This window comes from Pituophis catenifer, unplaced genomic scaffold, assembly GCF_029215685.1.
Source record: "Pituophis catenifer annectens isolate HBS135680 unplaced genomic scaffold, rPitCat1.0.hap2 SCAF_15, whole genome shotgun sequence".
Lineage (NCBI taxonomy): Eukaryota > Metazoa > Chordata > Lepidosauria > Squamata > Colubridae > Pituophis > Pituophis catenifer.
This window is the reverse complement of record NW_027256895.1, coordinates 1,693,900-1,717,045: the sequence shown is the minus strand read 5'-3', so window position 1 is coordinate 1,717,045 and position 23,146 is coordinate 1,693,900. Positions and strand designations below refer to the sequence as shown.

Here is a 23,146-nt window from a genome sequence, read left to right as displayed (position 1 = left end):
CCTTGGGGGGCTTCTCGAAGTGGGTGGGGAGGGCCTGCATTTGGGGGGGAATGGCCTCTACTGAGGCTATTTGGAAACTCACACTGGGGTGGTGTGGGGTTCCCCTCTCAAGTTGTGGACTTATGCAAAATGCACCCCTTCTCTTATGCATCCTCGAGGGGACCCTCGGATGTCCCCCCCGCTACCCATCTCCCCTCCATTAATGGCACCGAATTCTACGCCAAGGCTTAGCAAAGGAACAGAAACGTCGAGGTCCAAGTGCCAACTATCGGTGCCCAGCAGGGGGCAATCTGGGTGTATTTGATTACCTATCCCATAATCCCCAGCCAGTACACCTACGCTACAACGGCTGGGGTGGGGGGGGAGGCAATGTGTGATATTGTTTTAGTCTTTTTTAGTCCGGCGTTTTTCAATCTCGTCGCGTTGTACGACAGGTGGACTTCAACTCCCAGAATTACTCAGCCAGCCTAGGATAACGACGGACTGGGGGCATTCTGGGAGTTGAAGTCCACCCGTCTTAAAATGGCCAAGGTTGCAAAACTCTGCTTTAGTCTTTACACGTCTGTAACTTTACATGTCTGTGTGACTTTAGGATACACATCGCCTGTGGAAAAAACACGTTTGCAAGTATTTCCGTTAATTTTAACCTTTTTGTAAAAACTCTGGGAATAAAATGACAAGCAAAATCAGTGTGAAATCGGTTTGCACGAGTGGTTATTTTATAGCTGGTTGTGTTTTATTGGTCAAGAAACAACAGACAACAGGTAGTCCTCGACTTAACGACCGCAATGGACCAATGGAATTCCTGATTTTGTCAGCTTGCAGAGACCTTTAGCTCAGGGGTGTCAAACTGGATTTCTTGGAGGGCCGGATCAGCATTATAGTTGTCCTCCAGCTGGGGGGGAAGGGGGGAGGAGATGGGATGGAGGGCCTCCTGCAGCTCTCTTCTGGCCAAAAAGGGGCTCAGGGGGCCATGGACAGCCCCCGGGTGCTCCATTTTCGGCCTGGACGGCCTCCTGCAACACCCTGCTGGCCACTCAGGGAGCATTACCTCCCACAAAACAGTGCCCTGTTTTGTCTGGCAATGTGCTGCAGGAGGCTGTCCAGGCTGAAAACGCCTCCACCCCACACATTTTCACTAACAGAGGCATCGTGGGCCAGTCTTTTGCTATTTCCAGGCCGGTCCCGCCAGGTGGATCTAAACACCCTGCAGGGCAGATCCAGCTTGCGGGCTGTGAGTTTGACACCCCTGAGTTAGCTAAAGAAGCATCAAAGAGGAGGAAGGGTATCTCCAGGTTGAACTGTGCTGTCAAGCTGGACCCATAATTCCTTCAATTCCCCCCTCCCCAAATATCTGGTCATCGAACGAGGGATCCTCCTTGCCTCTGGGCCGCAAAACGGAAAATTCACATGGAAAAAAAGGTACAACCGAGCAACCTAGGTGGTTTTGTTTATAAGCCTCAGGTCAAGCACAAACCGCTTTCCTACCTTGATCCCTAATGTAGGGAGTCTTTGCCTTGCGACCGTTCATTTAGTGACCGAAGTTACAACGGCGCTGAAAAAAAAGCGAGTTGGGATGTTTTTCACGCTTGCTTTTCACCCCACGCTCACGTGATCAACATTCACAGTTCGTTTAGTGACTGAACTTACAACGGCACTGAAAAGAGTGAGTTACGATCGTTTTTCGCATTTTAAGACCGTTGCGGCGTCCCCCGTGGTCACGTGATCAAAATCCAGGCGCTTGGCCACCGACTCCTATTATGGACGGTCGCACTGTCCCGGGGCTCCCGGGATCCCCTTTTGTGACCTACTGACAAGCCATTGGCTCCATCTTACGACCTTCCCTGCCACAGTTCTTAAGTGAAGCACCGCGGTTGTTAAATTGGTAGTACGGTCGTTAAGTGGATCTGGCTTCCCCCATTGCTTGTCGGGAGGTCGCAAAAGCGGATCCCGTGACCCACCGCAACCATCATAAGTACATGCCAGCTCCCAAGCACCTTGAGTTTGGATCACGTGACAAACAGCCATAAGTCTCTTCTTTCGGTGCCGTTGTAGCTCCAGACGGTCACTAAAAGGACGGTTGTAAATCGAGGACTACCGGTATTTTATTGAAAATGGTCGTCGTTGAACGGCATGCGCCAAAATCTGCATTTTTTTTCTTTTTTACTGCCAGGAGAAAGTCCTGATGTCAAATTCCTGGAAAAACTCCTGACTCTGCATATTGCAAGATCTCTCAAGTTTCTTCCCTCCTCTTTTTGTAACCTTCGGCCGAATAAGGAATTTCCTAAACTCAGCATTTTTTCCTGACCTTTGAATTGGTTTAATAAACCTATCGCTCGTCATAGGGATACAGGCCGTCCTGGACTTACAACCATTCGTTTAGTGGCCAATTCCAAGTTGCAAGAGTTCTGCAAAAAGTGACATGAGCAGTCCTCACACTTATGACATTTGCAGTTCTATTCTATTCTATTCTATTCTATTCTATTCTATTCTATTCTATTCTATTCTATTCTATTCTATGTCTTAGCAAATGCCTCAATTGTGGTCGTTAAGTCGAGGACTTCTTGTACGGTGTGGCCCAGACCCAACTCCGAGTCTTACTAACTTTAACAACTGCGGTGATTCATTTAACAACTGTGGCAGAAAAGGTCATAAAATGGACCAAAGCTCACTTAACGACTGCCTTCCTTAGCAATGGAAATTTTGAGCTCAATTGTGGCTCGTACGGCGAATTGAATTTTTGTCTCGGCACGGAGCAGCGAGATTCCCACGTTATCCTAAAGTGCTTTTCTCTGTCTGTGTGTGTGCAAAAAAAAAAAAAAACAGCTTTAAAACTGGACTCATGGACAACCTACAAACCCCCAAGCAAACCGGGCTCTTTTGGACTGGGTGCACCGTGCGAATTCATCTGGATTTTTTTTTATTTTGTAGATCATGAGTTGGCCTACAATTCCCGGCACTGTGACGACTACCCTGTTTCCCTGAAAATAAGGCCTATCCCAAAAATAAGCCCTAACACTGTTTTTTTGCATGTGTACCTAATATAAGCCCTACCCCTGAGCTAAGCCGGTGCGGGGCGACTGGAGCAGCTCCAACCCTCCGCCTCGCCTCGTGGCTGCAGGACTGACGCGTCTCTCAGCCTCCTGCTCCGTTGCAGCTGTGAGCAAGTAGAAGCATTGGGCCGGCGATCATGCGGATTCCTGCTGGACGGGGCTGCTGGAACCGCCACTGCGAGGTGAGGCAGATGTCGGGGCGAGGGTGGCTGCAGGGCCCTGAGGTAAGCTCGTGTGGGGCACATGGGGCAGCTTTATTGTCCCCGCCTCGCGGCAGCGGCACCATTCAATCTTCTGTCCTGGCGCAAGCAAACAGAAGTGGACCTCCCATATGGGGAGGAGGAAATAAGACCCCCAAAAAATAAGCCCTAGTCCTTATTTTGGGAAGCAAAAGAAAATAAGGTCTTATTGTCAGGGAAAAATGGGTAGCAGCTCAGAATTATTATATTTGGAAGGGGAAGGCAAATCCCCCACCTCTCTCTTAAAGGTAAAAGTTCCTCTCGTACATATGTGCTAGTCGTTCCCGACTCTAGGGGGCAGTGCTCACCTCCGTTTCAAAGCCGAAGAGCCAGCGCTGTCCAAAGACGTCTCCATGGTCGTGTGGCCGGTATGACTCAACGCCAAAGGTGCACGGAACGCTGTTACCATCTTTCCCCGAAAATAAGACCCTGTCTTATATTTTTTTTACCCCAAAATAACGGCCTGGCCTTATTTTCGGGGAGGTCTTATTATTTTGGGGTGCATGGAGCAAGATAGGGCTCCTCTTGCTGTCTTACCTGATTTTTAGCTCTGCATTTAAATATTTTTGGGTAGGGCTTATTTTCAGGGGGGGACTTATTTTAGCGCATGCGCTCAAAAACCCGATTGGGCTTATTATCAGGGGATGTCTTATTTTCGGGGAAACAGGGTACCTTCCCACCAAAGGCTGTCCCTATTTTTCTGCTTGCATTTTTTACCTGCTTTCGAACTGCTAGGTTGGCAGAAGCTGGGACAAGTCATGGGAGCTCACCCCGTTACGCAGCCCTAGGGATTCGAACCTTTGATCGACCTTCGAGCTTTCGATTGACAAGTTCGTCTTAGCCACGGAGCCACTGAGCCCCACTCTTACTGAAGCTGTAAAGCAGGTTGCGGCCCATTTTTAGACATCCAAGGGAAAAAGCGACACACAAAACACGCACTATGTTGCGTGTAACACAATCTCAGCACAAGCGTCACGCAGAAAAACTTTCTCCCAAATTTAATGCAAGCCCTCGCCCGTCAAAAGATGCCCTCTGCTCCAGACTGGCCTTCCCTTCCTGCCATGACAATAAGTTGCTGCTTCTTTGCTTAAGAGGTGGGGAACACTGCTCCGAGCACGTGCAGAGTGCTTTTTCCCTCCTTGCTCTCCAACGTCCTAGTCCACGCCGCCTAATACCTGCAGCTCCACTCCAGGCGACGTAGAAAAATTTCCAAGAATTTTTTATGGCCTTCCGAACTGGCACCGGTCCGGTCTGTGTCTCTTCTCCGAAATCCTTCAGCCTTGCTGGCATTTCCAAGTGGAAATTCTGGCAATGAAAAGAGCAGCAAATTTATTGGCCGGCAAATAAAGAGGATTTGAGGACACGGAGCCAGACTTTGGCCGGGGGTGGGGGGACACACACACACACATACCAGAGTCGGTTCGGTTCAGCTCGGCTGCAAGCGAGGCTGTTAAATTCGACATCCGAGACCCGGAGAAGCCAGGAAGGGTCCTCTTGTCTCGTGCGCTGGCGAAGTCATCGTGGTTAAATGGTGGGTTATTTGGGACTCTGGCTCGGTGGCCAGGATTGTGAGACAGAGCGAGGGGAGGTTTAAAATTTGTGAATGTTCAACAACGCGCAAAAAACCTCATTTTGGGGGGGGAGATCTTAAAAGTCAAACTTCTAAGGATGCAACGGAGTGGAGAATTAATCGTCTTTCTGGCTGCATTAGCTCCCAGGTGTTGTAAATTTGCACGATTCCTTGAATGTGCAACCAGATTAGAGGAGGCCAGATGGAGGGGGAGGGAGAGAGAGAGAGAGAGAGAGAGAGAAAGAAAGAAAGAAAAAGAAAAAGAAAGAAAGAGAAAGAAAAAGAAAGGAAGGAAGGAAGGAAGGGAAAGAAAGAAAGAAAGAAAGAAAGAAAGAAAGAAAGAAAGAAAGAAAGAAAGAAAGAAAGAAAGAAAGAAAGAAAATAAAACTAACCAAGATGGATGCTAGTTGAGCAATTGCAGCTGTTAGCTTTCTAATATGTTTTTTTTGGGTCCAGCATTGTTTCATTGCAACAGGTTGCAAGGTAGGAGAGACATTGGGGAGAGCTTCTGGGGCAGGGAAACAGGGCAGGTGTAAACCAGGTGTAATTTAAGCTCAGGGGCAGCCAGGTGTGGGTTCAGGGGGCAAATCTTGGCCACTGGTGAGAGGGGAGCAGAAGTGATATTCAGCCGGTTCGTACCTTTAAGAGGTGCGGACTTCAACTCCCAGCATCCCCTAGCCAGCATTTGACCGGCTGAGGAATGCTGGGAATTGAAGTCTGCAGATTTTTTAGGTGCTGGCTGAGGGAATGTTGGGAGTCGGAGTCTCTGAAAAAGGTTGGCTGAGGCATTCTGGGAGTTGTAGGCGCTACCTCTTAACTTGACAGCTGAGGCATTCTGGGAGTTGAAGTCCGTCCGCGCCTCTTAAAATGGCGGCTGGGGAATGCTGGGAGTTGAAGTCTGCACGTCCTAAAGGGGCTGGCTGGGGAATGCTGGGAGTCAGAGTTGTTGAAGGTTGGGAGGTTAAGGAACGCTGCTCTAAAGGAGGGGGTTTCCAGGCCTCTAAAATGGAGAAGTTGCAGGGGGGATTTATTTTAAATCAGAGTTAAAACCAAATATCCTTTTGAAGAAATTTTAAGTTCCAAATTTGGGCTGCGGGCACCGTGAACATCCCGAGAGATGCAATATTCTTCTTTTTAAAGAAGAGACAGGACAGCTGTTTGCCCCAAATGGCCTGGGGTTGGACTAGAAGACCTCCAAGGTCCCTTCCAATAATGTTTTTTTTCCTCTCTCTTTCTCTCCCTCCCTCTTTCTCTCCCTCCCTTCCTCCCTCCTCTTTCTCTCTCCCTTCTTCCCTCCCTCTTTCTGTCCCTCCTTCCCTCTCTTCCTCCCTCTCTCCCCCTCCCTCTCTCCCTCTCTCTGTACCTCCCTCTTTCTGTCCCTCCCCTTCTGTCCCTCTCCCTCCCTCCCTCCCTCTCCCTCTCTGTCCCTCCCCCTCCCTCCCCTGTCTCTCCCTCCCTCTTTCTTTTTCTCTCCCTCCCTCTTTCCTCCCTCTTTCTCTCCCTCCCGCCCTTCCTCCCTCTTTCTTCCTCTCTCTCCCTCCTTCCCTCTCTCCCTCCCCTTCTCTTCCCCCTCTCCCTCTCTCTGTCCCTCCCCTTCTGTCCCCCTCTCTCTTTCTCTCCCCCCTCCTCTCTCCCTCCCTCCCCCTCTCCCTCTTTCTCTCTCCCTCTTTCCTCCTTTCTCTCCCTCCCTTCCTTCCTCCTCCTCTCTCTCCCTCCTTCCCTCCCTCTTTCTGTCCCTCCTTCCCTCTCTCCCTCCCCGTCTCCCCCTTTCTGTCCCTCCCTCTCTGTGTCCCTCCCTCCCTCTTTCTCTCTTCCTCCCTCCCTTCCTCCCTCCTTCTCTCTCCCTACCTCCCTCTCATTCGCTCTGTCCCTCCCCCTCCCTCCCCCTCTCCCTCCCTCTTTCTCTCCCTCCCTCCCTCTCTCCCCCTCCCTCTCCCTCTTTCTCTCCTTCCCTTTCTGTCTCCCTCCCTCCCTCCCTACTTCTCTTTCTTTCTCTCCCTCTCTCTTTCTCTCCCTCTTTCTTGTCTCTTTTCCCACTCTGTTCTTCCAATTTCTGCCGGCCGAAAGGAGCCTCCTCCTCCTCCTCCTCCTCCTCCTCCTCCTCCTCCGTCTTCTCCTGCGGTCGCAGCCGTCCCGGATGGCGGCTGGGGCTGGATGGTCGTGCTGGGGGGCTTCGTGCAGTCGGCCCTGGTCTTCGGGGTGATCCGCTCCTTCGGCGTCTTCTTCGTGGAGTTTGTGGCCCATTTCGGAGAATCGTCCGGTTCCGTCTCCTGGGTGGTGTCGCTGGGCATCGCCGTCCTCCAGTTTGCAAGTAAAGGAGAAACAGCGGTGGGGGGGGGCAGGGGGGCACAAAGCATGGATTCCCCCAGGAAAACTGGAACGAGTTTAAAATTCCCTTTTAGCTGTGCAGGTAGTCCTCGACTTACGACCAGCATTTCCGTTGCTAAGCAAGGCGATTCTTAAGTGATTTCTGTTGCCACAGTTGATAAGCAAATGCAAACGGCAGTCGTTAAATGAATCACATGGTCACTAAATGAATCTGGCTTGTGACATTGGCTTTGCTTGTCAGACGCTGTCTGGAAAAATTGCAAATTATTATTATTATTATAATTATTAATTAAATTTATTTGCCGTCCACTTCGTTGCAAAGCGAGTCTGGGCAATTCACAGACTGTTGGCGATCATGTGACCTTGAAGGGGGGGCCCACAACTCACATCACTTCCATGATGGTCCTGTGATCAAAATTTGGCCGCGTGACTCGTATTTACGACGGTCCCCGGGGTCCTGCGATCCCCTTCCGACAAAAGTGATGGGTCAGCCTGATTCACTTAAGAACCAGATTGCCCACTTCGCAACGGCGGCGTCTCACTTAACCACGGCGGCGAAAAAGATCGTAAAATGGAGCCGAACTCTCTTAAGCCCTGTCTCGCTTAGCGACAGAAATTGGGATCATAAGTTGAGGGTGACCCGTATAACATTAGGCCCGGCATCGCACCCGGGACAAACGTCAACTGCCAGTCCAAATCTGGAAAACGGGGGCATTGTCGTCTTCTCTGTTTTGGAAAACAAAACATTTTTCAGTTTGGGAGTTCTAGTATTTCTCGAGCGCGCCTAGTATCCCTCGCCGGCGCCTAGTTGGGAAAAATGTAACTGAGCGGATTGCTGGGTGAGTGGGCTCAGGGATCTCCTAATAAGCTCTTGATGCTGGTGTCTCCCCCAGGTCCTCTGGGGAGCACCCTCAGCGCCCGCTACGGGGCGCGCCCGGTTGTGATGGTCGGTGGTTTTCTGTCCAGCGTGGGGCTGTTCCTGGCGTCCTTCTCCACCAGCCTGGTCCACCTTCACCTCGCCATCGGTCTCCTCACAGGTAGTTGTGGTTGTGAACATGTCCCCTCTCCCACCCCCCGATCATTCAAAAGGGGCACAGGAAAAGCGAGAATCCCTTTGTCAACACACCGAGGTTCCAAAGGTGGCCTCTCAGAGCATGTCCAGAGTGCTTTCCCCAGTGGTGGGATTCAGCCGGTTCGCGTTGTTAAATTGCTGGCGGGCCCCACCCCTTCCAGGAGTCGTGCCCCCCACCGTGGCTTGTTTTGCTCCCAGGTAAGTGCAGGGAGGCCTATTAGGCCTAAAATGGGGCATTGGGGGGGCAGAACTCCTGGAAGGGGCGGGGCCAGCCAGCATATTTAACAACTGGTTCACACGAACCGGCTGAATCCCACCACTCCCCCGTCGCCTATTTTTGCTCCCAGGAGGCTGCAGGGAGGCCTACTAGGCCCAAAATGTGGCACTCCTGGTAGGTTTTTGCTCCCAGGGGGGTACAAGAGGCCGACGGCTGCCTGTCACACCCTCTGACCACACCCACCATGGCCACGCCCACCCAACCAGTCATTAGGGCAGAGAACCGGTTGTTAAATTATTTGAATCCCACACTGGTTTACCCCCTTGCTGCCATTAAGTTCTTGGGAAGGGGCAGCGGCGGGATGTGTGTGTCTCTCAATCCAGCTTGAAACAAACCAGCCGATCAAAATTTAAGGAAGTTGGAGGTCGAAATCTTCCGGGAAGCCAAGATGGGGCAGTTGGGGTTGGAGAAGATCAACCTTGAGTCTAAGATAGCTGACCTTCTTAGGCCACATCGCTGTGTCAACAAGTGTACTTAATTCACTGAATACTTCACTTAATAGTAATTGTGTCCAGAAAGTCGTAAAATGGGGCAAAACTTCACAACCAGCAATAAGGATCTGGGGCTCAAATGTGGTCGTACGTCGAGGACGACCTGCGTGGAAACCACCATCTCCATTAGGTTGGACCTCAGATTTCCAGAATGCCTCGGTCAGCTTCTCGTAGGCTGATGTTCTCCCCGTGTTAGAGACCCCGTAGTTCAACATCTTCTAGATTGCAACCTCACGGTGCCTGGTGCCTGGGATCGGATCGACCAGGACGGGTGGGATGAGGGGGTCCCTGTAGGTCTGATCGAACTGGGGGACCCCGCTGAGTCTAACTGTGGTCTTTCCTCCCCCCCTTCCCTCTCTCCCAATGGAGGTAGGTCTAGGTTGGGCTCTGGTCTTCACACCTTCGGTGGCCGCCGTGTCCCACTACTTTGAGAAACGACGGACGCTGGCCATGGGTCTGGCCGTCTCGGGGGCCGGCGTCTCCTCGCTGGCCTTCTGCCCGTTCTTCCAGTACCTGGTGGACTCGTACGGATGGCGGGGAGCTCTCCAGATCGTGGCAGCGATGTCTCTGAACCTGGTGGCATCTGGAGCGGTATTGCGCCCGTTGGCGGTAGAGGACGCTCAACCCAACGGCGAAAAGGACAGGGACGTCCATCAGGAGCCGAGGACCCTCGCCTCCTCCTTCTCCCTGGAGCTGCTCCACCATGGACCCTTCCTGCGTTACGTCTTGGTTTTCGTCCTGGTGGACATGGGGTACTTCGTGCCCTACGCGCACCTGGTAGCTTACGCGAGGGACGTGGGCTGTGGAGAGTATGACGCCGCTTCCATCATGTCAGTCGCCGCCGTGGCAGACATGGTGGGTCGCGTCTTTGCCGGGTGGTTGGCGGATGCCCGGGTCTTCTCGCGTTCGGTCCACGACCTAACCCTCTGGATGGCCTTGACGGGCATCTGCCTGGCCCTGGTGCCCCTCGGACACAGCTTGGAGACCCTGATGCCCCTCGGCCTCTGCTACGGTTTTTTTGCCGGTGCTTTGGTCCCGCTGCAGTTCACCACCCTGGTGGAGATCGTGGGTGCCCGCTACGTGATGGCGGGCATCGGGTACATGCATATGCTGGACAGCACGGGGGCCCTAGTGGGCACCCCTATTTCAGGTAAAAAAAAATGGGGGGTACCCCTCCTTTGTGAGAAGATCCTCTGGAGTTTTGCATTAAATGTTTGCGTTCAAACCATCGCGGGACGTTCGCTCAACAACCGCCACACACACACAAAAAATGTCATGGTACAGGTACTCCTCGACTTAAAACCATTCGCTTAGTGACTGTTCAAGGTTGGAACAGTACCGAAAGAAGCGACTTACGACCGCGTCTCGCATTTACAACCGTTGCAACATCCCCACGGTCAAAATTCAGACACTTTCCAACAGACTCCTATTTATGATGGGTTGTAGCGTCCCGAGTGGGGAGGTCACATAATCCACCCCCCCTCCTTTTGCGACCTTCTGACAAGCCAAGTCCACGGGGAAGCCCGATTTCCTTTACAACGGTGTGACTCACTTCACAAGTGCAGTGATTCACTTAACAACTGGGGCAAGAAAAGTGGTAAAATTCCCTTAAGAAATGCCTCGCTTAGCGGTAGACACGTTCCATTGTGGTCGTAGGCCGAGGACTACCTGTACTAATTGAATTCAATCATAGAGTAACATGCGTTGCAGAGAGACCTCCTTTGATCAGTGGTTGACGATTTGAGGGGTGGGGGGGAGTCCCGGGGAAAAGTCCGGTTACGCAACATCCTGAGAGCGAAACCCCGTATTTTGCATTGCAGGTTGGCTGAGGGACATCACGGGGAACTTCACCGCGTCCTTCATCTGCGCCGGAGTTGTCCTCTTGGCTGCCAGCCTACTTCTTCTCACCTTGCCCAACTACTTCTCCTGTTCAAGGGCACCCAAAGCCCATCTGCCTGGCCCGGCCAAGCCCCATGGTCCAAAGAGCCTGGAATTCAGAGGGGTACCCCAACAAGGCAGGGACCTTTACCGGATAGAAACTGGCTAATTCACCCCGACGATCAAATAGAAGTGAAGCCTTCTCCGCAAATCTTCGTACGTCCTGCAGGTCAGGAGAAGAAGCACTGATGATGTTACCTCAATGGGTTATGAAATGTCCACAAGGAAACCACCAAGCTCAGAGAGCTCCAGGGACTGCACAGTTCTTTTTCTTCTTCTCCTCCTCCTCCTCCTCCTCCTCCTCCTCCTCCTCCTCCTCCTCCTCCTTCTCTCCCCCCTACAAATTCCGCTTCCTTCCTTCCAAGTTCGGAGAACACCAAGAACCCTATAGTCTTCCTCCTCCTTTTCCTCCTCCTCCTCCTCCTCTCCCCCGCTTCTGGCACTGATGACACTCCCTAGTTGGGTTCACGAAACGTCCGTTCCTTGAATTTGTTAATTTTATTCGTCGGTTTTCTATTCAAGCTAAGAACCGTTGGTGGTGGTGGGGGGGAAAATGGGAATTTGTAGACTATGCATGCCTTCTTTTGCTCCTCGACATATTTATTTATTTACACATATTTTTTTTAAAACTCTCAACTCCTATCCACTCTGGAATTTCTGGCAGGAGACAGATTTAGCAAATAAATTACCAACTTGGTTTTTTTTTATTTTGGTCACGGTTAACTGGTGTGTGGAGATAAGTTTTAACGTCAATAGTTGTATTCTTTTTTTCGAAGGAAAAAAAAAAATCCCACACCTTAGCCAAAACTTTTTTTTTTAAATAGTTTTTATTGAATATAAATATTAAAAAAGACATACATAACATATACACAACAAACATTTATACAACATATACACAAAAAGAGTGTAATTTCTTAAGCATTTTTTCAGAGTGATGTTCTACAATTCTACTTATAATATATTCCTTCACCTCTCTTTAATCTAATATTTTTTATTACATATATATGTATCAATTGGTAATATATCCCCTATATTTTTTGTATATTTCTAATTTTTAACCAATTATACCAATTATTCCATATTTTATAATAGTCTGATTCTTCTCTTTCTTGTAATTCTTTGGTTAACCTATCCATTTCAGCGCATTCTAAAATTTTCCCTATTCCTTCTGTTTCACTTGGTATTTTTTCTTGTTTCCAATTTCTTGCGTAGGTTATTCTTGCAGCAGTTAATATGTGAATTGTAAGATATTTGATATCCTTAGGGTATGATTTGTTAAATATTCCTAATAAAAATGTTTCTGGTTCTTTTTCAATCTGTGTTTTTGTTATTTGTTCCAACCATTTTTTGATGTTAGACCAAAATTTCTTTGCTGCCGGGCACGTCCACCATAAATGATAGAAAGTCCCTTGTGCCTTTTTGCACTTCCAACAAATTGGGCTATTTTTAGGTTGTATTTTTGCCAATCTGGTTGGAGACATATGCCACCGATAAAACATTTTCAGTTGGTTTTTTTTATTTTGGTCACGGTTAACTGGTGTGTGGAGATAAGTTTTAACGTCAATAGTTGTATTCTTTTTTTCGAAGGAAAAAAAAAATCCCACACCTTAGCCAAAGCTTTCTTTATAGTTATAGTTTATTTATATTTTTTTCTAAAAGATAATTTCACTACCGATTTTTAGAGTTGTTCCAAAGCCGATCAAGAAGACGAAAGAAACAGTATTTTTATTGGACATTCTACCGGAAAAATATGATATATCTGGTCTTGTGTTGATTAAAAGCAACTCGAATTGTTATTTGCACAGCAACGGAAAAATGATGAGATTCCATCGGAGGGGAAACGTAATTAAGAAAATATTAAGAATGCGCAGAAATGGATAGATTAACGCTCACTATGAAGGATAAAGAAGAAACGGAATATTTTTTGATATGGGATATATTCTATCGATGGCTAGACAATTGAAACAGAAGTGAGAAAGGAGGAGATATAAAAAGAGGAAATGTTAATGTGGAGAGTCGTTAAGGAAGAGGGTATTAAGTATTATTGTTATTATATTATTAATAATATTATGGCGATGAATACTACAACAAATATGTGGACTATCATTGTTTAAAAATTAACTGTGCCCAGATCTCACACTGTTTGATGGAAATTGAATGTTATATAAATAAAATTAAAAAAAAAACATTAAAAAAAGAAGATGATGATGAAAGACAGAAAAACAGCAACTTCAGGAGAATAATGGACTCAAATTTTATTTTAAAATATACGGGTCGAGTGATTTTAAACAGCTCTCTGAAAAGGGACATCCGAAGTTATTGGCTCATGAGTGTGCAAAAGTTTAAAATTGTGCAAAGCTGCACACCGCAGCATGTTCTGCCTTTGGGGGGGGGTCAAGCACGGAGACCTTCATTTTACAAAAATGCCCCCCAAATATTAGTATTTTTTTACCCCAAGTTAGAGAATAAAAACGCCAGGAGAGGCATTTTGGAGCCCCCCCCCAAATACAGGTCGTCCTCGAATTACGACCACAATGCAGTCCCAAATTTTGGCTGCTGAGCGAGACTGTTGTTAAGTGGGTTTTGTCCCGTTTTACGACCTTTCTGGCCACCGTTGTTAAGTGAATCACTGCAGTTCTTAAGCGAGTCACTGCAGTTCTTAAGCGAGTCACACGGTTCTTAAGCGGATCCGGCTTTCCCCTGTTGACTTTGCTCATCGGAAGGTCGCAACCCCCCGCCCCCAGACGCTGCGACCATCATAAATACGAGTCACGTCTTTCAATACTTGAAAGCTTGAACGGTCACTAAGTGAATCAGTAACACGGTTGTTAAGTGGATCTGGCTTCCCCCATTGACTTGTCAAAAGGTCACGAAAGGGGATTGCAGGACCCCAGGACGCTGTGACCGTCATAAATACGAGTGCATTGCCGAGTGTCTGAATTTGGATCACGTGACTCTGGGGATACTGCAACGGTCGTAAGTGTGAAAAACGGTCATAAATTGATTTTTTCAGTGAGGTTGTAACTTTGAACGGTCGCTAAGCAGATGGTTGTAAGTCGAGGACTACCTGTGTAGCTCAACATCGCCCCCCGATGCCTCTCCTAAGAATGACATCATGCAAAGATGACGAGTATTGAACGTACAAGGGTTCCTTGACTTATGACGCATTGCTTAGTGACCGTTTGAAATTACGGCCGACCTTCCTGGGGGGGCGGTATTTGAGACCCGGTTCTAAAATTCCAGCGGATGTCCCCCCCCACAGTCACATGACTGCATTTCGAGGACTCAGGACATTTACAGACATTTGCAGTGTCCCATTGGTTCACTTAATGACGGCCTTATTTGATAACATGCACTGTTAAAAAAAGGGTCGTAATATAGTTAGTCCTCAACTTATGACCATTTGAAACCTTCCAGCTTGGCTTCCGACGAGGAAAATTCAGGGGGGAAGCCAGATTCGCTTAACGATGGCGTGACTTGTTTAACAACTTCTCAGCGATTGGCTGGCAAAAAAAAAAGGCATTAAACCGGGCGGGACTCGCTTAACGACCGCCTTGCTTAGCCATGGAAATTCTGCTGCCCATTGTGGTCATAAACCGAGGACTACCCCTATCAGTGGGTGACCTGATTTACAACGGTCGCGACTTACGACCGTGATGGGCAGGCCCCATGACGGTCGTACGTTCGAGGACTACACACCTGTATGATCCAACAGTTTCTAGATCATCCCACAAACTCGGGAGCTCCCTGTGGCCAAAATTTAATTTTTGTGGACGTAGCAACAGGCACACGTGTCCCCTTTCAACGTCGGACACTAGAGAAGGCACCAGAGATGGTCTTCAAGGCAGTGGATGATGGGTTTGATGCATTGGAGAAGGGGACAGGAATCCGGGGTCCCATAAGTAGGTTAGATTCCCACTCCCATCATCCTGGTTGGGTGATGGGCATTGCTGGAAGACCCCAGATAGAGGAATGTGGGGTGTCTTTCATATTTCCAAATGCCTCCTGGGCGGCATGGGGCAGGGAGTCTTCGGATGCCCCACAATGCTGGGCATCTCGTCTTGCTGGGTGCCGCGGCACCCAGACGAAGGCGAGGGAAGAGCCAGGAAAACCAGGCTGGCACAGAGGACAAAGGCACCCCCGACCAGGAACGAAGCAGTAAAGTCTCCGGTTTGGTCCCGCAGGAAGCCTGGAAAGAAAAGAAGAGACAAGAGAGGCATAAACCATCATTGGTGGCTTAATCACGGCTTGTCAAATAAACCCTTAATCTGGCTGAAAATGGAGGCTTGGGTTCACTGTTTGCAAGATTCCCAGGCTGAGCTAGAAAGCAGCTGGGATTTAGTCATGTTTCTCAAACTTGGCCATTCAAGACGGGGACTTCAACTCCCAGAATCCCCCAGCCAGCCTGCTTTAAGATGGGTGGACTTCAACTCCCAGAATCCCCCAGCCAACATGCTTTAAGATGTCTGGACTTCAACGTATCTGGATCCGTTCCAGTCGGGCTTCAGGCCCGGGTACAGCACGGAAACGGCATTGGTCACGTTGGTTGATGTTCTCTGGAGGGCTCGGGACAGGGGGTGCTCCTCTGTCCTGGTCCTGTTAGATCTCTCAGCGGCTTTTGATACCATCGACCATGGTATCATGATGCACCGGTTGGAAGAGTTAGGGGTGGGAGGCACTGTGTCGCAGTGGTTCTCCTCCTTTCTCTCTGACCGGTCGCAGTCTGTGTTGACAGGGGGGCAGAGGTCGACCCCGAGGCCCCTCATATGTGGGGTGCCGCAAGGGTCGGTCCTCTCGCCCGTCCTGTTCAACATTTATGTGAAGCCGCTGGGCGAGATCATCCGTGGTTTCGGGGTGAAGTACCATCAGTACGCTGATGACACCCAGCTGTACATCTCCACCCCGGACCACCCCAATGATGCCCTTGAAGTGATGTCCCGGTGTCTGGAGGCCGTGCGGATCTGGATGGGGAGGAACAGGCTCAGGCTCAACCCATCCAAGACCGAGTGGCTGTGGTTTCCGACGTCCCGATATAGTCAGTTGATGCCATCACTGACTATTGGGGGCGAATCATTGGCCCCCACGGAGAGGGCTCGCAACTTGGGTGTCCTCCTGGATTCACGGCTGTCTTTAGAAGAGCACTTGACGGCCGTGACCGGGAGGATTTTTCATCAGGTTCGCCTGATTCGCCAGTTGCGTCCCTTTCTGGATTGGGACTCGTTACGCACGGTCACTCATGCCCTCGTCACCTCCCGCCTGGACTATTGTAATGCTCTCTACATGGGGCTCCCCTTGAGGAGCACCCGGAGGCTCCAAATGGCGCAGAGTGCGGCCGCGCGGGTGGTAATGGGAGCGACATGGCGCTCCCATGTGACACCTCTCCTGCGCGAGCTGCACTGGCTCCCAGTGGTCTTCCGGGTGCGCTTCAAGGTTTTGGTTACCACCTTTAAAGCGCTCCATGGCTTAGGACCTGGTTATCTACGGGACCGCCTACTACCACCAATAGCCTCCCACCGGCCAGTACGCTCTCATAGAGAGGGGCTCCTCCGGGTGCCGTCAGCCAAACAATGTCGGCTGGTGACCCCTAGGGGGAGAGCCTTCTCTGTGGGGGCACCTACCATCTGGAATGGGCTCCCCCCAGAGATACGGAGGATCCCGGATCTGCGCACCTTCCGCCGCGCTGTGAAGACCTTTTTATTCCATCAGGCGGGCTTGGCCTTTTTTAAATATGTAAATTTTAATTTGTTTTTAAATTATTGGGGTGTTTTAATTTGTCTGGGCCAAAATGATTTAATTTGATTTTATCTGGTTTTTTAAATTTTTTGTATCTATGTTATTTTATTGTCTGGCTGTTCACCGCCCTGAGTCCTTCGGGAGTAGGGCGGTATACAAATCAAATAAAACAAAACATAAAACAAACTCCCAGAATCCCCCAGCCAACATGCTTTAAGATGGGTGGACTTCAACTCCCAGAATTCCCCAGCCAACATGCTTTAAGATGTCTGGACTTCAACTCCCAGAATTCCCCAGCCAACATGCTTTAAGATGGGCGGACTTCAATTCCCAGAATTCCCCAGCCAACATGCTTTAAGATGTCTGGACTTCAACTCCCATAATTCCCCAGCCAGCCTGCTTTAAGATGGGCAGACTTCAATTCCCAGAATCCCCCAGCCAACATGCTTTAAGATGTCTGGACTTCAACTCCCATAATTCCCCAGCCAGCAAAGGTTTATCAGAATTCAGCATGGATAGGATGAGAAAAAAAAATTCACATGGTTTTTGATTGAGTAACTTTCTTAGTAGATAGTGGGAATGCGGTAGAGCAGATGTAATATATCTTGAATTCAGCAAAGGGGAAAAACTACCCCACGACAAGCAAAAATGAATAAACCAGTTGGGAGGGAGGGGTGTTAGATGGTAGGACAATTAAATGGGAAATTGATATGCTGCCTGGGGCATTCTGGGAGTTGTAGTCCGCCTGTCTTAAAGGGGCCAGGTTTGCGAAATTTTAAGTAAAGACGGAAGCCATCTTGCCCAGAACAACATCGGGACTCTGCTCCCCAACGGTGAACCATACAAGCACCTCACACTAACCCTTTCCTCCTTACCTGAGAGAGGGGGTCCCAGCAGCCCCCCGACGCTCATCGACATCATGCACAGCCCCGTGGCGTTCACGACACGGCTGATGCCCACCAGCTCGGGCAAGACCCCAAAGGCCACCGTCGCGAAGCTTCCCGCGCTGGCACCGTAGAGTACAGCCAAGAGGAGCAGACTGGCATAAGAGGAGGCGGCCGGGAAGAAGAGGAGAGTGGCTCCCACCAAGGAATTGAACGCCACCAGTAGGTAGACGGGGGGCAGGAGACGCCGGTCGGCCACGCAGCCGGCTAGCAGCCGGGCCACGGCGTCGGCTAAGGCGGCTAGCGAGACCACGAAGGCTGCGCTGTACGGTTCTATGCCCAGGGCCCGTCCGTAAGCGTCCAGGTGCACGTACGGGGTGAAGTACCCAGCGGCCAGTAGGGCAGTGCCCAGGGCGAACGCCCCAAAGCCTCTCTGGGCCAAGAGGCCCACATCGAAGATGGAGGTCAACTTAGGGGGGTCTCCCCGCAAGGCCAGGGGCCGAAGGAGGGCCCCGCCGGGCACCAGGTGGAGGGTCAGGGCAGAGGCGGCCAGCAAGGTGCCCCGCCAGGCGAGACGGTCGGCCACCAGGCGCAGGAGGGGAGAGAGGGCAAAAGAGGTCAGGCCGTTCCCGGTCAAAGCCAGACCCATGGCCAGCGACCTTCGGGTGGAGAAGTAGCGTGAGAGAGTCCCCATGGTGGGGGCGAATGCCAACGCCCAGCCCAACCCTGCAGGCGGACAGAAAGAAGAAAAGGGAAGTTTTCCCCGTAAGGATTTGTTCCACGGTATTTATTTTTATCTTGATTGATTCATTTATATCCCACCTTTATTATGTTTACAAATAACTCGAGGCTCCCTCCTCCGATTTTCCCCACAACAATCCTGGGAGGTAGGCCGGGCTGAGAGGGGGACTGGCTCAAAGTCACTCAGTCGGCTTTCACGGATAAGACGGGACTAGAACTCACCGTCTCCTGGTGATTGGCCCAAAGTCACCCAGCTAGCTTTCGTGGCTAAGGCGGAACTATAATTCACTGTCTCCTGGTGATTGGGTGAAAGTCATCCAGATGGCTTTCGTGCCTAAGGCAGGACTAGAACTCACGTCTCCTGGTGATTGGCCCAAAGTCACCCAGCCAGCCTTCATATCTAGGGCGGAACTAGAACTCACCGTCTCCTGGTGATTGGCCCAAAGTCACCCAGCTGGCTTTCGTGGCTAAGGCAGGACTAGAACTCACTGTCCTCTGGTGATTGGGCGAAAGTCACCCAGCTGATTTCCAAACTTAGGGCGGGACTAGAACTCACTGTCTCCTGGTGATTGGCCCAAAATCAACCTGCTGGTTTTTGTACCTAAGCCAGAACTAGAACTCACTGTCGCCTGGTGATTGGCCCTAAGTCACTCAGCCATCTTGTATGTCTGCGGTGCAACTAGAACTCACAATTTCTAATTTTCTAGCGGCACCTCTTAACCACAAGACCAAAGTAGCTCTAGATGCAAAACTTTCAGGCAGGTGTCTCTGCAGGGAGAGGTCAAAAGAGTCAAAATGGCCACCCTGCGAGAGCAAGGGAAGCATATGGCATAAAAAGGGGTGGAGCTTCAACTAGGTGCTGGCAGCCATTTTGACCAAATCTGGGTGCAGATTGACGCACTCCGGAAAGCAGATTGTGCCCGACTCACCTGTCAGGAATCCCAGGCTCAGGTATAACTGGAATAAGGAGGTGCTGAAGGCCGCCCCAAAGATGCCCAACGAAGACAGTAGCCCACCCAGCATGACTACCGGACGCGCTCCGTAGCGGGTACTTGCCGCTGTACCCAGGGGACCTGTCCAGGAAGAGACAGAGAGGGGGTTTGGGGGTGGGGGGGTTGGAAAAGAATAGCCGGTTGTTAAACGAGTCGCACCTCGTTTTGCCACTTTTGGTCTCCACCGTCGTTAAGCGAATCATGCGGTCGTTAAGCAAAGCCGGATGACACCATCGATTTTGCTTGTCGAAAGCCTCCTGGGGAGGTCGCAAATGGGGGAATCCCACCACCGAACGCCTGAATTTCGATCACTCGACCGTGGAGATGCTGCGACGGGCGTAAGTCTGAGGACTGGTCGTAAGTCAGTGTCGTCAGTTTGAGTGGTCGCTAAGTGAATGGCCGTAATTCTATATTCTCCTTTTGAAGGCATCGCTCTCCCACTCAAAAGTTAAGTTAGGTGAGGATTGAAAAGTAGGGTCCCGGGTGCGAAAATCGCCCCCCGGCTGAATGTAGCAGGGCCTTTTTGGGGTTGGCCCCCTTGGGGGGGGGGGGAAACTTACTTGCAAACTGTTGGGTTGCCAAGGCGATGGCCGTCACCCAGGACACCTGGGCCGTGGTGGCCTCGAAAGCCCCCACCAGGTCTTCAAAGAGGACGCCGAGGGATCGCAGAATGCCAAAAGTGAGCGAGTTGGCCAGGAACCCTGCGAGGACTACCAGCCAGCCCCAGCCTCCATCTGGGGGGTCTTCCGGGGGCAGCATCTCCAGCCAGGGGTGGGGTCTTCAAGAGGGAACCTTGCAGAGAAGGGGGGGGGTCCACTCACCCCACACCTTGTCCTGGAGAGGAAGATAAAAGCATCTCTAGGTTTTTGCAAATGGACAAAATCTGGATCGGTGCAATACTAAACCTGGCCTGCGGGTGGCAGGAGCGGTCTTCCATCAACCATGGGGAACTTATAAGTTTCTTGTTATGGTGAACATGAGTTTTTGTGTATATTCTGAGCGGGAGATTGTGAATTGCTGGGTTGTGCAGACCCCAAAGCGAAGGTGGAAGAGGGATTTTATGGGTTGTTACATTCTAGACAGGCAGTCCTCCACGTACGACGATTCATTTAGTTACAACGGCACTGGAAAAAAAGTGATTTATGATCGCTTTTCATATTTACGACCGTTGCTGCATCCCCGCGGTCACGTGAGCTTGGCAACTGGTTCACATTTACGACGGGCGCAGTGTCCTGGGGTCACACGATCCCCTTTGCGACCACCTGACGAGCAAAGTCAGTGAGGAAGCCGGTTTCACTTAAGAACCGTGTGACTATGCTTAAGAAAGGGATTCGCTTAACAATGGTGGCAAGAAAGGCCGCACAATGGGGCAAAGCTCCTTTAACCAGTGTCTCGCTTAGCGTCAGGAATGTGGGCCTCCATTGTGGTTGTAAATCGAGGAATATTTGTCGTCAGCCTGCCACCTCTCCACCTCTCCATTCCCTCCCCTTTCAAGAAGAGATTGGAGTGCCGTTTGTCAGAAATGGTGTAGGGCCGTGATGGTGAACCTATGGCACGCGTGCCACAGGTGGCATGCGTAGCCATTTTGGTCCCCCCGGAAGTTGGTAAAGGGGCCATTTTCGGCCTCCGGGGGAGGGGCAAGGGCATTTTTGCCCTCCCCAGACTCCTAGAAAGGCTCCGAAGCCTGGGGATAGCAAAAAACAGGCCTTCCGGTCCCACTGGAAGTTGGCAAACGGGTCGTTTCCGGCCTCCAGAGGGCCTCCCGGGAGGGGGGGCAGGCCGTTTTCACCCTCCCCAGACTCCTAGAGAGGCTCTGGAGGCTGGGAACAGCAAAAAACGGGCCTTTGGTCCCACCGGAAGTTGGCAAATGGGCTGTTTTCGGCCGCCGGAGGGCCTTCAGATGGAGGGGGGAGGCCGTTTTCGCCCTCCCCAGGCTCCTAGAAAGGCTCTGGAGCCTGGGGAGAGAGAAAAATGGGCCTACTGGGCCCTCATGTGCCAGGATCGGAGGGAGCGGGGGGGAGGGTTCATGCACGAATAAGCAGGGGTGGGGCGCATAGAATTATGGATGTGGGCATGCACCTGCGCGACACCTCCCCCCCAGCTCCTGGCATGCGATGGCAAAAAGGTTAGCCATCACTGGGGTAGGGTCTCCTGCTTCGGGTTGGGGTTGGACTAGATGACCGACAAGGTCCCTTTCAACTCTGTTTAATTTAATCTAATCTAATCTAATCTAATCTAATCTAATCTAATCTAATCTAATCTAATCCCCCTCCTTGGAAAACAGATCCGGTCCAATATAAATAATCGAGTTGGCCAATCGAAGGATTAACAATAAACCGGGTTTTTAATTTTTTAAGCCAGAGAGAAGGAAAGAGGAGAAGTTGGAACTGGTTGGATTGGTTTTTTGGGGAGGGTGCGGTCAGCGGGAAGGGGTTGAGCTGTAACCCCATCCGTCTGAGAAAGTGCCTTTTATTTATTTATTGATTGATTTGCAAGATGGCAAATTTTAATATTAAAATTGTGGGTTTGCCCGGAATTAAGATTTATGCTGTTGTTGTTACCTGGGATCGCAGGTGAGAAAGTGGGCGGGTGGGGAGGGGGCTGCAAAACAGGGAGGAGGGTGGGGAGAGAAGGGGTTTGGGGGGCAAATGGAGACCCAAGAAACCCCCCCACCCCGTAGACTGAAGGGGGCACCCTCTATGTCTATGGGGAGGGGGGGATTGGTACCTGGTCAAGACTTAGGGGAAAGACGGACCGGACCGCAAGTCCCCAAAGCAGGTGGGGGAGCCGTGGGGCGGTGCAATTCAGCCCCTTTGGGGAGGGGGGGTGTCTCAGGTTACCTGTTCCTTCCCCCTCCCATCCCAATGAAGGTGTGGGAACTGAGACAATAGGACGAGCAAAAAACCGGCTGCAAGAAATAAGAGGAAGGTGTAACATCTTTGGGGAACCAAGGTGTGGGTCAAATTCCTCCCCCCCTTCCTCATTCCCTGACAACCCCCCCCACCCAATTCTTTACCTGCAGCAGCCGAAGGTAGAAACGCACCTTTAAGCAGGTGAGGCTTTCTCTGCCAGGAACCCGGGATGGGGGGGGGAGATGTCTGTGTTTTCTGGCACCCGCAAAGGGGCAGCTTTGGTGTTCCTGGAAAAAGCTAGAATGGTGAAGGATGGCTCTTCCCCCAAGGAGGGAGGGAGGGAGGGAGGGAGGGGCTGCCCCCCCCCAAGGATTACCAGAGGTGGCTTAGAGGTGGAGCTCTGGCCTCACAATCAAGAGGCTGTGAGTTTGATCCTAGGGAAGAGCCAGGTATTTCTCTCTCTGGGCACACTGAGAATATATCTGCCGAACAAAATTCCTCATCGGAGACAGGAAAAGCATCCGGCCAGTAAACACTCAGCTAGCTCCATTCAGTTGCCCAGACTCCACCCGGCAAGGGATTATGGGGTCGTTAAAAGAAGATGGTGACAGGGAGGGCCTGGGTGGCGCCTGCTGGCCCAGAGAAGGCCGGGCAGGGCAGGGCAGTGCCACCCGTTCATGGCTGCAACCCCAAACTTCACACCACGGTTTTGTGGCTCCCGGTGACGTCCGTTCGGTCACTTCCAAGGTTGAACTGGAATATTCTGAAGATATTCCGGTATCCTGACCGGATGCGCGACAGCAAAGATGAGAGCTCTGTTGAGCATGTGCACAGTGCTTGGCGCAAAGCAAATAGGGCCGGGGAAAAGCTGGGTTGTTGCCAGCGTGCGCTTCAAAGGAGGCCGTGCCACCGTTTTGCAGGTGGTCCTTGACTTACGACGATTCATTTAGTGACCGTTTGAATTTGGAATTGAGTT

The 23,146-nt window shown here is 50.8% G+C and overlaps 2 protein-coding genes across 2 annotated transcripts; one reads left to right on the top strand and one right to left on the bottom strand.

Moving 5' to 3' along the window:
* The first annotated feature begins 3,190 nt into the window (after nt 1-3,190).
* On the top strand, nt 3,191-11,077 carry LOC139324780 (monocarboxylate transporter 13-like). The gene is made up of 5 exons (XM_070954526.1): nt 3,191-3,277; nt 6,930-7,173; nt 8,084-8,227; nt 9,404-10,180; nt 10,851-11,077. Exons 1-5 carry the CDS (start codon nt 3,191-3,193, stop codon nt 11,075-11,077), a joined length of 1,479 nt encoding a protein of 492 aa, XP_070810627.1.
* Nucleotides 11,078-14,954: 3,877 nt separating this feature from the next.
* On the bottom strand, nt 14,955-20,077 carry SLC16A11 (solute carrier family 16 member 11). Its single transcript, XM_070954694.1, has 4 exons — nt 19,879-20,077; nt 19,256-19,399; nt 17,577-18,311; nt 14,955-15,157 (listed from the first exon to the last, which is right to left on the bottom strand). The coding sequence occupies exons 1-4, from the start codon at nt 20,075-20,077 to the stop codon at nt 14,955-14,957; spliced, it is 1,281 nt and encodes a 426-aa protein (XP_070810795.1).
* Nucleotides 20,078-23,146: the final 3,069 nt, after the last annotated feature.

Bases quoted from the DNA above. Each gene is read 5' to 3' on its own strand.
- LOC139324780 (XM_070954526.1), top strand. From the start codon at position 3,191: ATGCGGATTCCTGCTGGACGGGGCTGCTGGAACCGCCACTGCGAGGTG. The intron at 3,278-6,929 runs GTAAGCTCGTGT...GCCGGCCGAAAG, and splicing joins GGTGGCTGCAGGGCCCTGAG to GAGCCTCCTCCTCCTCCTCC. The intron at 7,174-8,083 runs GTAAAGGAGAAA...TGTCTCCCCCAG, and splicing joins CGCCGTCCTCCAGTTTGCAA to GTCCTCTGGGGAGCACCCTC.
- SLC16A11 (XM_070954694.1), bottom strand. From the start codon at position 20,077: ATGCTGCCCCCGGAAGACCCCCCAGATGGAGGCTGGGGCTGGCTGGTA. The intron at 19,400-19,878 runs GTAAGTTTCCCC...CTTCCTGGACAG, and splicing joins GGCAACCCAACAGTTTGCAA to GTCCCCTGGGTACAGCGGCA. The intron at 15,158-17,576 runs GTAAGGAGGAAA...TTTTCTTTCCAG, and splicing joins GCTGGGACCCCCTCTCTCAG to GCTTCCTGCGGGACCAAACC.